The 14,716-nt window shown below is 48.8% G+C and overlaps 1 protein-coding gene across 1 annotated transcript; it reads left to right on the forward strand.

Moving 5' to 3' along the window:
- The first annotated feature begins 9,899 nt into the window (after positions 1–9,899).
- Positions 9,900–13,440, forward strand: LOC142817841 (uncharacterized). Its single transcript, XM_075895719.1, has 3 exons — positions 9,900–10,194; positions 10,588–10,681; positions 10,953–13,440. The coding sequence occupies exons 1-3, from the start codon at positions 10,042–10,044 to the stop codon at positions 13,346–13,348; spliced, it is 2,643 nt and encodes an 880-aa protein (XP_075751834.1). The 5' UTR covers positions 9,900–10,041; the 3' UTR covers positions 13,349–13,440.
- Positions 13,441–14,716: the final 1,276 nt, after the last annotated feature.

Here is a 14,716-nt window from a genome sequence, read left to right on the forward strand (position 1 = left end):
GAGCCGATCGCCGACAACTACCGCCGGCCTCTGCCCGTCGATTCCTACGCCTGCGATGCCCCTGATACGCAGCACAGCCGCTCACCGTCGCCTCGACGTCACCAGTCTCGTTCGCCGCCAGGACGTCGCCCGTCGTCCCCTTCTCCTCTACGACGACGCCCGACCTCCCCGCTCAATTCTCACCAGGGAAACTAAGCGGTGCAGCTCTTGGAGGTGAAGCTGCATCCTCGGTACCGACCTCAAATCCTCTCCTTGTACTGCCGACACGACGAAATTTGATCGACGTCGACGTTGACGGCCTGACTGTTTCTGCACTTGTTGACACTGGGGCGCATATTTCTGTGATGAGTGCCCGACTTCGTCGCCGCCTGAAGAAAGTGCTCACACCGGCTGCCCCTGGCGTTATTCGTGTCGCCGACGGAAGAAGTCTTGCCATCACAGGAATGTGCACAGCACGCATCACTATCGCCGATCACCCCACATCTGTTCTCTTTGCAGTTATTGAGCAGTGCCCAAATGACCTAATTCTTGGTTTAGATTTCTTGTCCACCCATGCTGCTCTCATCGACTGTGCAACCGGCGTTCTTCAACTTGAACTGCCTCGACTTGGACCTGTGCCGTCCTCACCGTCACACCGCTTGTGCGCTGTTGATTATGTTCGGCTGTCACCGCAAGCCACCACGTGTGTTGCCTTAACGATATCACCAGCTCTTCCTGACGGTGACTACATAGTGTCTCCATTGGTGGATGTGCTCTTGGCTCGAAGTGTTGCTGTGCCGCATACAATCGTGACTATTGTGGACAACTACGTTCAGCTTCCGCTCCTTAACTTCAGTAGTTCGACCCAAGTTCTCCCGCAAGGCATTTCGTTAGCCCACGTTTCCCCACTTGATGCATGTAGCATCGTGGCATTGGACCCTGAAGACTGTTCGTCCCCTACTGCAGCCAGCCGAGCAAACGCACCTAGCGACGAAATCACGATGATGATCGCCCCTGATCTTCTGCCCTGTCAATTGGCGCAACTTCACCACGTTCTGACTACCTACCGAGATATTTTCGACTTCGATGACCGCCCTTTAGGGCAAACGTCCTTCGTGCGTCATCAAATACATACCGGCGATGCTAATCCTGTTAGACGGCGACCGTATCGTGTTTCCCAGTCCGAACGCCAGGTCATACAACGAGAAGTCGAGAAAATGCTCTCCAAAGGAGTCATAGAGGCCTCTTCAAGTCCATGGGCGTCACCTGTTGTTTTAGTGAAAAAGAAGGATGGCAGCTGGAGATTTTGCGTTGACTACCGTGCCTTGAACAAGATAACCCGCAAAGACGTATATCCGCTGCCACGAATCGACGACGCCCTTGATTGCCTTCATGGCGCGCGATACTTCTCATCTATTGATCTGCGTTCGGGCTACTGGCAAATTTCTGTCGACGACTTAGACCGAGAAAAGACTGCCTTCATCACACCGGACGGCCTTTATCAGTTCAAGGTTATGCCTTTTGGGCTGTGCAACGCCCCGGCAACGTTCGAACGCATGATGGACTCTCTTCTTCGTGGTTATAAATGGTCCATCTGTCTTTGCTACCTCGACGATGTGATTGTTTTTTCCCCAACATTTGAAACTCACTTAACTCGTTTGTCGACCATTTTAGCCGTTTTTCGTCGAGCAGGACTCCAGCTGAACTCGAAAAAGTGCAATTTCGGCCGACAACAAATCACGATCCTTGGTCATCTTGTAAGTGCTGCTGGCGTCCGACCTGACCCTGACAAGATTAGCGCTGTCAAGAATTTCCCTCTGCCTTCTTCAACCAAAGATGTTCGGAGTTTTGTGGGCTTATGCTCGTACTTCCGCCGCTTTATACGCGATTTCGCTACAATTGCACGACCACTAACTGATCTTCTCAAAAAGAACGTGCCCTTCTCGTGGGGCCAAGACCAAGCAGCTGCGTTTTCCACGCTGATCGACCTGCTCATTTCACCACCAATACTGGCTCACTTTGACCCGTCTGCGACGACTGAAGTACGCACAGACGCCAGTGCTCACGGAATCGGCGCCGTCCTCGCTCAACACCAGGGAGGCCAAACGCGTGTTATTGCGTATGCCAGCCGCCTTCTCTCCACATCTGAGCGAAACTATTCGATAACAGAGCGCGAGTGTCTTGCGTTGGTCTGGGCTGTAGCGAAATTTCGCCCCTACTTGTATGGCCGCGAGTTTTCAGTTATTACGGACCACCACGCTCTGTGTTGGCTGTCGTCGCTCAAGGACCCAACTGGTCGCCTAGGTCGCTGGGCTCTACGTCTCCAGGAGTATAACTTCGACGTAATTTATAAGTCGGGCAGGTTGCACCAAGATGCTGATTGTCTCTCGCGTTATCCGGTGGACCCTGCTAGCCTCGCTGTCCATGAAGGCGATTCTTGTGTGCTCGCCATATCTGATTTGCACGACATCGGCACAGAGCAGCGCCGGGACGCAACCCTCAAGAAGGTCATTCAGCGAGTATCTTCAGGACATTCCGACCCTTCTCTCCGTCAATATGTCCTTCGCAACGACATTCTGTATCGTCGCAACATGAAGTCTGATGGCCCGGAATATTTGTTAGTTATTCCCCAACACATGCGTGCCACTATTCTTCAACATCTGCATGACGCACCGACGGCGGGACACCTGGGTTTTTCACGCACCTATCACCGCGTGCGGCAACGGTTCTTTTGGCCTGGCATGTATAAATTTGTGCGCCGTTATGTCGCTGCTTGCGAGCGCTGCCAGCGTCGGAAACGTCCTGCTCTCCGTCCGGCTGGCCTGCTCCAACCTATCGACATTCCCCCGGAACCATTCTTCCGCATCGGCCTCGACTTGCTCGGACCTTTCCCGACGTCCGTGTCAGGCAACAAGTGGATCGCTGTCGCAACCGACTATGCGACCAGATACGCGATAACTCGTGCATTGCCAACTAGCTGCGCTACAGACGTCGCAGACTTTCTCCTAAATGACGTCATTCTGCGGCATGGAGCTCCGCGCCAGCTTTTGACGGATCGGGGCCGCTGCTTCCTCGCAAAAGTTATCGACGAAATCCTCCGGAGCTGCTCTACCGAACATCACCTTACTACTGCCTACCATCCCCAGACTAACGGTCTCACGGAGCGTCTCAACCGAACTCTTACAGACATGTTGTCTATGTACGTCTCTGCTGACCACCGTGACTGGGACGCAATGCTCCCCTACGTTACATTTGCATATAATTCGTCAAGACATGACACCGCCGGCTACTCTCCATTCTTTCTTTTGTACGGCTGCAACCCTGCGTTGCCATTCGACACACTCCTTCCTTCTGCTACTATCCAACCAACGGTGTATGCGCAGGACGCTGCTTCTCGAGCCCGCGTCGCTCGCCAAATCGCGCACACTCGGCTCAGTGCTTCTCAGGCCGCACAAAAAGTCCGCTACGATGACTCGCACCGCGACGTTGACTACCCTGATGACTCTCTTGTCCTACTCTGGACGCCGTATCGACGTGAAGGTTTGTGCGAGAAGCTCCTCCCACGATACACAGGACCCTACAAAGTTCTCCGCAAGGTCACCGACGTCGACTACCTCATCACTCCCGTTCAACCGCACTCATCCTCTGCTACACCATCTACTGATGTTGTTCATGTGTCGCGCCTAAAGCCCTACTATACTGCCAGTCCTGATTGACTTAGGGGCGCCGTGACGGCGCTTTGTTCGCCGGGGGTGATATTACGAGGCAGTGGGCATGGCTCTACCGTCGTGGACAACAGTTCGATGAAAAAGAAGTGGACTCGCCGCGCGAGAGACTGGCAGCTCTGAAGCGTCACTTTGGCATGTAAATATAGGAAATACGCTCATTCCTCTCTTCCGTGTGTTTGCGAGCTCCGTAACAATATGCAGAGGGTGTGGCACTAAGAACCCACCGCAGGAGCACGAGTGTGAAGTGAAGTGCCAGCTGTGTGGCAAAGACCACCCGACGGCAGATCGCCATTGCAAGGCCAGATTCAAGGTACCGTATCTGGTGAAACGACGCCGCTGGGAACAAGCCCGACGAGAGGAAGAAGAAGCACTTTACTACGAGACGGAAGCGAAAGCACTTCACAGGCAAAGATGGGGCGACTCAGGTCAAAGATCGGAACATCGGACGCGGGACGCATCCAGACCAGAAGCCTTCACCAAGCTTCAAACACAAAACAAAAACCGCTCTACGTTTACTACCACCACATCTATGTCTAGATCCAGATCGAGGTCCAGATCGACGTCCAGATCGAGGTCTAGACCCAAGACCGGCAACACCGGGTCTCCCCGATCAAAGGAGGGAGGAGGATCCCAAAGCTCAAAAGGACCGAGCGGCGTCCGTGGCACCGCGGGAACTTTCCAGGTGAGCTGGGCTGATGTGGCTTCCGGGGCGCGCGCGGAGGCAGAGGCTGCTTTTCAATGTAGAATTAAGGCGCTAGAGAACGAATTGGCGCAGATCAGGCAGAACAATGTTGCATTTATGAATGAGATTAGAAAACTCAGGGAAGAAAATGATTTTCTGAAAAACGGAGGGGTTACACGCAACGAGGAAACCTCACAAGTTATAATGAAGGAAAAAGGCGCAGCAATGGAGGAAGAGGTAGCAGCCCTCACCCCTGTTAAACGTAAACCAGAGAACGCTCCGATTAAAAGCGTGGTAAAGAAACCAAAAGCAGTGGCGACGCCACAAGAAAGACAGGAGGAATTCGCAAACACCATGGAAGCCAAAATAGAACAAATTGAAAAAAAATTGCAAACTAAGCTCGAACAACAAGAAGTTAGATTTGAGGCAAACATAGAGGCCAAAATTGAGGAGCTAGGCAAGACGATATTGCAGAAAGTGCAGCAAATGGTGGCTGATTTCGACGCCAAGCTAGCAATATGGGGATCGCAGTCAAGTGGTGGGGGCCCAGTTAAGACGTCTTTTAAACCGTACGCTAGGACCTCGGTGCCCACCGAGGGATTAGAGAGCCTGTAACGCCGCCATGGACAGACAAAATAGCTACACGATTTGGCAATGGAATTGTCGAGGATATAATCGAAAACGATACATTTTGCAACAACATCTTAAAGACACCAGCACCCCGGATGTTATAATGGTGCAAGAAACGCACGGGCTGGTCAAACTGTCGGGATATAAGTCATTCGGCAGTGCTGATGGGGAGACAAAGGTATTAGCAACGTTGGTTAAGCGAAATCACGTGGTGGTGCAACATGACACGGAAATCAAGGCAATAAATCACATTCTCCTCGAACTCATACCCACGCGAAAAACAGAGGACAGTCTTTTCGTATTGAATATTTACAGCAGTCCTAAATGCAGAAAGCACAAATTCCGCACGCTGTTTCGAAAAACCCTCGCTATAACGGGCAACCGGGCGCTAGTGATTGGAGGAGATTTCAACGCCCCACATGGTGCATGGGGATACAGGATCGAAACCCAGAAAGGCAGGAACTTGTGGTTGGACGCACAGGAGGAGGGCCTGACGCTCGTGACCGATCCATCCATTCCTACAAGAACAGGTACTAGCGTTTGCGCGGATACCACGCCAGATTTGACGTTCACCAAAAATATACTGGACACGCAATGGACCAATACGCAACATGACTTGGGAAGCGATCATTTTATACTTGAAATAACGGTGAGGGCAGGGCCGCGGAAGGCAAAAGGCAGACAACTTAAACTTGTCGATTGGGACAAGTTCCGAAACATCAGAGAGGAGCCCGACGAAATGATACGGAGTATTGAGGAATGGACCGAAAAGTTAAAACGAGACGTGGAGGCCGCTACGCAAACGGTGCCACCGGAGGCGCAGCTAGAGTATGTAGACAATAAGCTTCTCCACATGTGGGAAGCTAAGGAAGGTTTACAACGGAGGTGGAAAAACCAAAGGCACAACCGGACACTTCGTAGAAAGATAGCTAAATTGAACAGAGATATAGAGCAATACGCCCAGCAGCTGTGCAGACAACAGTGGGAGGAAAAGTGCAATGACATGGACAACCAGATAGGAATGGCAAAAACGTGGACCATCCTTAGACATTTGTTAAACCCGGACGGAAACAAGTTGGCAGAAAGGCACAATATTAATCGGTTAATACAAAGATATGAAGGTACAGAGCAGGATTTCCTGAATGAAATCAAGAAAACATACATCTCTCAAGCGCTTCCCGTTACACACCCTGATTACACAGTGCTAGCAAATGATGATTTAGACAACGAGATCGGGGAGGCAGAAGTGAGGGCCGTCTTGCAAAAACTCAATACTAGATCAGCACCTGGACCAGATGGCATAACTAACAAAACGCTACGCAATTTGGATGACGAGTCCATAACTAAGTTAACTGAATTCATTAACAAATCATGGAAGGCAGGACAGATTCCGCAACAATGGAAGACGGCAAAAATCGTGTTAATACCCAAGCCAGGCAAGCGAGTGCAGATTGCGGACTTGAGACCCATATCTCTCACATCTTGCGTGGGGAAACTCATGGAGCACGTGATTCTGGAGAGGATAACTACCTATCTAGAGGACCGGGATGCGCTTCCACCCACAATGATAGGGTTCAGGAGGAACCTCTCAACGCAAGACGCAATGCTACAGTTAAAACATCAGATTATAGATAATCCGGGAACAGCGACAAAGGCCATTCTAGGGTTAGACCTCAAGAAGGCCTTTGATAATGTAACCCATGCAACGGTGCTAAAAAGGGTAAACGATCTAGATCTGGGACAACGGACGTACAATTACGTGCGTAATTTCCTGACGGGAAGGAAGGCAAAGATCATGATAGGGGACCTAGTTTCAGAGGAAATTGAGATGGGCAGTGCAGGTACGCCGCAAGGCTCGGTATTATCACCTATGTTATTCAATCTGGCTCTAATTGGACTGCCAACCAAACTCCAAGTAATCGAAGGACTGAATCATACTATATATGCAGATGACATCACCCTATGGGTGAGAAGTGGTAGTGATGGCGAAATAGAGGAAACGCTTCAAACAGCAGTCGAAACGGTCGAGCGGTATCTGGAAGGTACTGGGCTAGCCTGTTCTGCGGAAAAATCAGAGCTGTTGCTGTACAGACCTACTCGTAGAGGTCGCAAACCAGGCAACTGCCTGCAAGGTCTTGCTCATAGAGAAGAAATACAGTTAAGAACAGCCGATGGAAAAACCATACCCATAGTCGACAGGATCAGAGTACTGGGTCTGCTCATCGAAGCCAAGGGCAACAATGGAGAAATCCTCAGGCGACTGGATGCAACTGTAGCCCAAATAATGAGACTCATAAAAAGGATAACAACTAAGCACAGTGGCATGCGGGAGGAAAACACGATAAGGTTGATACAGGCATTCGTGATTAGCAGAATAGTATACGTAGCGCCATACTTAAAATGGCAAGTCGCGGAAAAGATCAAGCTAGACTGCCTCATTCGAAAAATATTCAAACTAGCTATAGGGCTACCAATTAGCACAAGCACCGACAAACTGTTACAGCTAGGCCTGCACAATACAATAGATGAGCTTATTGAGGCGCAGCGTACGGCGCAATATGAACGTCTCTCTAAGACACGAGCAGGGAGACATATTCTAGAGCGACTAGGTATAACGTATCACACGCAACACGGCGTTGAGGTGGAAATTCCAAAAGAGACCAGGGAAACAATGATGATACCACCCTTGCCAAAAAACATGCACCCCGTACACAATAAAGCTAGACGAGAGACAAGAGCAAAACAAATACAAAAAAAGTTCGGTAATGACAAGGACGCAGTTTTCGTAGACGCTGCTCGATACAAGCGCAAACGGGGGTTTACCGCAGCCGTAATCGATAGCAACAAACGCTGTATGACATGCGCGACGATACGCACCACAAGTACCGAGACAGCGGAAGAGGTAGCCATAGCGCTCGCTGTAGCTCAGACAAACGCAACCGTGATAGTCAGTGACTCTCAAACGGCAGTGAGAAACTTTGCCAACGGCCGCATCTCCCCGGAGGCACTACGTATTCTCAAAGGAGGGTGTCGAACAAGCCCCAGAAATACATATATTATATGGACACCTGCTCATGCCATCGCGGGGGACAGCAACAATGGGGCTGTACATGACGCAGCTCGAGGGCTCACCGACCGAGCTGCCCTCTCAAGTGCCGCCCCAACCTCCTCCGGTGATTACGGCGTGGCAGACGAGTGGGAGTGGGAAGACAGAATGACCAGATACAATGAAATTACAAAGCATTATAGATTACAGAGGGGCATATTCCCGCCACCTCACCCAAAATTAACAAAAAGACAGTCTGTCGAATGGCGGCAGTTACAAACTAGGACATATCCGAATCCTGCGCTATCGCACATAATATATCCTGATATATACAAAACGGACAGGTGCAAGCGTTGCGACTCCAGAGCCACTCTGGAGCATATGTTATGGGAATGTAGAGGGATTAGTACTAATAACAAGTATGCGGCCTCTGCTGACAGCCTTCGCGCGCACTGGGAAGCCGCAATGCTCAGTTCCGTCCTCGAAGACCAAATGTGGGCCGTCTAGCGGGCCGAGGAAGCCGCCAGGATTCAAGGACTCCTGGCCGTAACCTAGGCGGGGCCAATCGCCCACCCCATCTACTCGCCGGACTCTGAATAAAGTTCTTTCCTCCTCCTCCTTATGCTCGCGCTAGGCTGAAACCCTTCACTTTGTCTAATGGATATCATGCATGCTTGTAGACAAAAATGGAACTGCGCAGGCGTTAACAAATCGCTATTAGATAGGGACCGTTTTTTTGTGTTCTGTGAAAAAATATTTGTTATCGGCAAACATGCTTTAGGAATTTTGAATTGGCACCCGCTGAGGTGGAGCAGGGGTTATGGTGGTGCTCGGCTGCTGAGGGTTCTATTTCGATGGAGGAGAAATGGTCCAGACCCGTGTAGTGTGTGATGTCTCTGCACGTCAGAGAACACTAGATATCAGAATTGCTGGAGCCTTCCACTACGGTCTCTCTCATAATCATATCGTACTTTTGGGACGCAAAACCCCGGATAATAATAATAATAATAATAATAATAATAATAATAATAATAATAATAATAATAATAATAATAATAATAATAATAATAATAATATTATTATTATTATTATTATTATTATTATTATTATTATTATTATTATTATTATTATTATTATTATTATTATTATTATTATTATTATTATTATTGCCCTAATAATATTTTTCCATAACCCCTGTCAGCCTTCCGTTATTGTTTAAAACTGAAGCGGCAGCCAAGGCCACCACCGGCAGATTGAAAGTCAGAAGTCAGGAATCAGGATTAGCATGTTGTAGGTATAGCCGGCAGGTGTAGGCTTGCGAAATTTGCAGGCAATCGCTTTCCGGATGCGCGGAAGTTATGCGTCCGCTTGAATTGCAACATTCTGAGTGGCGCAGCTCTGTTCCGTTCAGGCCATGGCCCGCGGCTCTGTTCGGTCCATCCCCCCACGCCATGGAGCAGGGGGGGGGGGGGTAGGTGTGCCCTCATGTCATGTGAAGGGGCTGCTCCATACCTCTATTCAGTCTACCGGTCCCGACCTGGGTGGAGCCGCCGGATTGATGGCGGGGCTTTCGGCACCGCTTTCTTTCCTCTCAGGACCTTAATAAAGTTCATACTCACTCACTCGGGCTTTTCGCGCCACTTTAGTTTTATTGCGCAGGGTTAGGACGAAAAAAGTTTCAGATGCGAAGCAGCCTATGGTCGGGGCTTGTCCCTTGTCCGTCGTCGTAGCCACGCTAGTACTCAGAGATCCCATTAGATGGCTCTGCAGATGGCGCTCGCTCCCCTCCGGCACTAGGGTGCCTGAATGGTTTCCCTCGCCCGCCGCTCCTTGCAGGGTGGGGACATTGTTTGACGGGGTGCTCGCCGCCGCGACCGGTTTTTCCTGACGGCCGCCGCCATTGCAGATCTCACTTCGCATAGCGACGGGAGCAAAGAAGGAGCTGTGGCCGCTCTGTCATATACTTTTTTAGGGAAATGACTGGGTGCTGCGTGCCCATGTGCACGAACAACTCCAGAAATGGTTGGAAACTCTACCATTTTCCGACAGAGCCCAAAAGAAGGCTGCTATGGATGGTGAAGATTAAGCGAGACAAGTGGCAGCCTACGAAGTCCTCGTGTGTATGCAGTGTGAGTATCCCGACATGTGTTCTTTTCTCGTCGAGAACTTTGAAACTTGTTTTTTTAAATGTGTATACGTGTCTGTGGGTCACTTTGTCGGTGCTGTAAACGCTTCACGTCTAAGTTGCAGTTTTTCTCTCTTTTTTTGCGATCTCTAAAAGTGCAGCTATGGAAACGTGTGGCGCAGCCGCAGTATTTGAAGTTTGTACCAGTTTTTAGTCACTATATGTATAAACAAAATAGGCTGCTTGTTATTAAATTGCGTATTTACAGAAAAGTGTTTTTCATTCGTTTATTGCAAATCACGAAATTCAATAAAAGTTGTGTGGTATACTGTGTCTTTCTAGTAATTCTGTCTAGGCTAAGCTAAGCTAAAATTCATGGTTCATAACGGACTTACAGGCACATTTTGAAGCAAGCCATTTCGAGCAGCACCGAGCTGACCAGTGGATAAAACTGAAGCCGAACGCTGTGCCAACGGTGTTCCCTTTCAGGGGTAAGTTACTGTTTCACTGTGCGTCAAAGATTCTGTATGAACCTAACAGGTGGCAACAGTACAAGGCTAAAATGATTTAGTTTCAAAAATTAGGATGATCCGTGGAATTCCTCGTTTGAGGATATTAAGAAAGTCGGGGTACGTGCCTGCGACCTGAGAAAAGGCATATGTCTGCAACCTATAATACTGCTAAAATCCAGTACAGGCCTGTGATTAGAGCTGGCTACCTTGTAATACTTGCAGCTTGTGACTGTCCTTTTTTGCACTGCAGGCTTGCCTCCACAAAGGAAGGCGCCAAAGGACAGGGCAGGACCTGCTGTGTTGCCTGATGCATGCCAAGAAACACGCGGTGACAACTCTACGGCCATTAATTGTACGCCACTCACAAGTGCACAGGCGAATTTAAATTCACGCACAGACAGTCTTGGCGCACAGCAACCGCAAAGCTGCAATTCTCAGACGCCTGATTCAGTACCGCACATTATGGAAAGGGAAGAAGTTGTGATCTCGGCCGATGCACCTGACGGGGCACGTGAAAACAAGCAGTTAAATAAGCAGCTCTCCGATATGGGCAGAAAATACACTCAGCTACATCAAGTCCATCGGAAAGCCACCTCAACCATTCAAGCACTAAAAAAACAGGTGAAAAAATTGGAAACCAAAATGGAATTATTCGGACAGCGTTTGAAATTCCTCAATGATGACCAGCTGCAGGCTCTTGGGCGCCAGAGTAATAAGGGAAGCACTTGGTCTGCAGAAACAATCAAGCAGGCGCTTCAGATTAAGTTTTCCTGTGGAAAAACTGGTTACCAGACACTAAGAAATCTGGGCTACCCCTTGCCATCCGGAAAAACCCTTGCACGTCGCCTTCAGGGCCTCAAGTTTCTTCCCGGAATTTTGACGGAAGTCATCGATGTTCTCAAAATCAAAGCAGAGAACATGCAAGACATTGAAAAAGACTGTGCTTTGTTCTTGGATGAAATGGAGATTGCTCGCGGGTACGAGCTCGATCGCGCTGAGGATGTGGTGTTGGGGGGGCAAACTATGCCAGAAAATCCAGACGAACCTGCACATCACGCACTAGTGTTCATGGTAGGAGGCCTGAATACGAGATGGAAGCAAGTGATTGCCTACCACTTCACCGGAAGTCATGTAGAGGGTAGTATCCTCAAGGACTACGTCATGAAGATAGTGCAGCTCTGCGCGGAAATCTCTTTAAGAATCCGTGTCGTCACTTGCGACATGGGGGCTTCTAATCGGGCTATGTGGCGCGAGCTCGGATTCTCCAGCCACAGGAATTCCATTACTGTATGTTCAGTGCCTCACCCCTGTCTGGAAGACAAAGAATTGTTTTTCACAGCAGATGCTGCACACGTGCTGAAGAATGTCAAGTCACAGTTGCTTTCATCGGAAGTATTCTTTCTGAGTGATGCAACAGTATGCCAGCACAATCTGCCATCAAAAGAAGTGAACGTGGACCATGTGCGCAGTGTAATTAAGTATGATGCTGAACGAGAGCTGAAAGTCGCCCCGAGGCTCTCAGAGTTACACATTTCGCGAGGCCATTTCACAAAAATGAAAGTGGGAGTTGCTGTCCGCTTCTTCAGGGAAGCTCCTGCAGCGATTCGGTACCTAATTAAAGAGGACGCGATAGAGCCGGAGGCAGAGACAACAGCTTGGTTTCTAGAATTAGTATTCAACTGGTACACGCTAATGTCTTCCCGCCACCCATCAGTTGCTCTCAGCCTTCGAGACATGCGGAGGTACCACGAATCAATTGAGCTACTGAACTCGGCCCTCGAAGTTTTTCAAGGAATGAAGATGGGAAGCAAGGCACAGTGGAAGCCTTCGCAAGCAGGTTTACTAATAACAACAAAAGTCGTTCTTCGTCTCCAAGACATTCTCTTGCGCAGTGAAGGATACGAATTCTTCCTCACGAGCAGAATCTTGCAAGACTGCCTCGAAAATTTGTTTTCGGTGGTGCGCATCAGGAAGCCTGTTCCTAACGCATATGACTTAAAGTGTGCCCTGAAGCTTGTGTGCGTGAGTCAGTTCCTTCATGCACCCGGAACGTCAAGCTACGAAGTCGACGATGCTAAGTACCTCGCCGACATGCTTGCAAAAGGCAAACAAGAGCACGGGGAGGTGGAAGCTGATGTCATTGATGACTCGGAAATTTTGTTCATTGAAGAACTTCAAGAAAACGAATGCAACATCCTTTTCTACATCGGCGGCTTCCTTTTAAAAGGTATGCTGAGTGTTGTAGCGGGATGCGGGCATTGTAATTCTGCCTTGTTAGGCTCAACTGAAAGCGAGCACGCAACTCTGACTATTCTGAAGGAGTACAGGAGTGAAGGTGGCAACCTCACATATCCCAGCAAGGATGTTTTGCTGACACTCAAGTCGTGTGAAGAGCATTTCAGGGGCATCATAAGTTGGAGTGAGGGCTTGCTGCGCTTAAGGTCCCCGTTGAAGGCCGTGACCGATTATTTGAACGAGATGGTGCGCCCTTGCGTAAAGACTTGCTCCGAGCACAGTGACGCCGTAGCAAAACTCCTTATTGCGAATTATGCAAGACTGAGGCTTCGCGTGCATTTGCGCCACGTTAGTTCAAACGGCGTCAATGAACACGGAAGCAAGACGTGCGCTGGGGTAAGCCTTCCGTGACCAGCCGAACTGGACCAGTCACTTATAAATTTTATTATTTTTTCTTTCAGAACACTTATTGTTTGATTAAAATATTTTGAGTTCATTGTGAACTGGCTAACCTCCCTGTCCTTTCTTCATCCTCCTCCTTAAGTTCATAGACATTTTTCTTATTTGTTATACAATATCACATTCTTAGATAAAAACAGCGTTGTGATCTTTAAGCTGACTAAGGTTGTGATCTTTGGAGAATGTTTATGGTAAGTTAATATTATTGCGGTCGAAGCAATACCGACACAGCGTCACAGAGGCAGAATACGAGAGTGATACTTCTCGGATAATTAGATTGCTCGCTTACATATATCTATGGAAAGTAGAAAAACTGAACAGGTATAGGGCATCAAAATCGTTATTACTGCATTTCATCTTGTATTTTCCAATAACTTAGTAAGATTTTTTTCTCAGTGGTCACATAAAAACGAGAGATTCAATTGATGTTTACGCTGTTTCACTATCTCAACCAGCTATAACAGAAAAATAGCTGTGTAACAAATCTGAATCTCATTCCCGCAAGATTATTCAGAGCTGCGAGGGCACGCAAGGCGGGGGAAAAAGCAGGATGAAGTAAGTTCAACGCGTACAATGCGAGCACTACTGAGTGGCTGGCACGCTGCACAGCCACTGAGGAGTGCGGTGAGTTTAGGTAACAGGAAAAGGCGTGCGCTTCATGAATTAATGTAGATTTATCCTGCAAACAGTCTCCAATGACAGACGCACATATTCAGACTGCTTTTTTATAGCGCGAAATACCATTTCTCGCACTAAACTCTTCTCAAACTCTCCTCATACGCGCGCGCAGGCAGTGTGTTTCGTTGGGGTGAGATATGTAATGGCGGACGCTCTAGCAGACGACGCGGTTGTCCCCACCCTGTACGGAGCGGCGGGCGAGGGAAACCATTCAGGCACCCTATCCGGCACGTGCTTTGGTATGAGTGCCCAGCGGCGCTGCTCTGTATCTGTATGATAAAAGCGCTTACTCCTACACAGCCTAGTAGTACTAACGAAGACATGAGCATGAGCCTCAAGCCGACCCATGGCCACTTTGCAAACTACTCAGGGTTCCTTTTACAGGGAGATGTGCGTGATTTTTTAAAGATAATGGTGATCACCAACCTCGGATGTCGCATTCATAGAACTGCTTGCTTTCATCATTTAGTTGAAGGGGTCGTTTATTGTATCTCTTTCTCACAAATAAAGATGGGCAGATCTAAAGCATATTTCATGACATAGGTGCTTCTTCCTATGCGCATTCGGCATGCAAGTATGTTCATGATTTAGTGCAAGTAAAGCAACAGAGCAGCCCAACTAATCAACGTGGCCATGTGGCCA

The sequence above is a fragment of the Rhipicephalus microplus genome, chromosome 5 (assembly GCF_043290135.1).
Source record: "Rhipicephalus microplus isolate Deutch F79 chromosome 5, USDA_Rmic, whole genome shotgun sequence".
NCBI lineage: Eukaryota > Metazoa > Arthropoda > Arachnida > Ixodida > Ixodidae > Rhipicephalus > Rhipicephalus microplus.

What these genes read in the sequence shown, in the direction of transcription:
- LOC142817841 (XM_075895719.1), top strand. Translation starts at nt 10,042, where the DNA reads ATGACTGGGTGCTGCGTGCCCATGTGCACGAACAACTCCAGAAATGGT. An exon ending in AGTCCTCGTGTGTATGCAGT is followed by an intron (nt 10,195 to 10,587) that starts GTGAGTATCCCG and finishes ACGGACTTACAG; the next exon opens with GCACATTTTGAAGCAAGCCA. An exon ending in AACGGTGTTCCCTTTCAGGG is followed by an intron (nt 10,682 to 10,952) that starts GTAAGTTACTGT and finishes TTTGCACTGCAG; the next exon opens with GCTTGCCTCCACAAAGGAAG.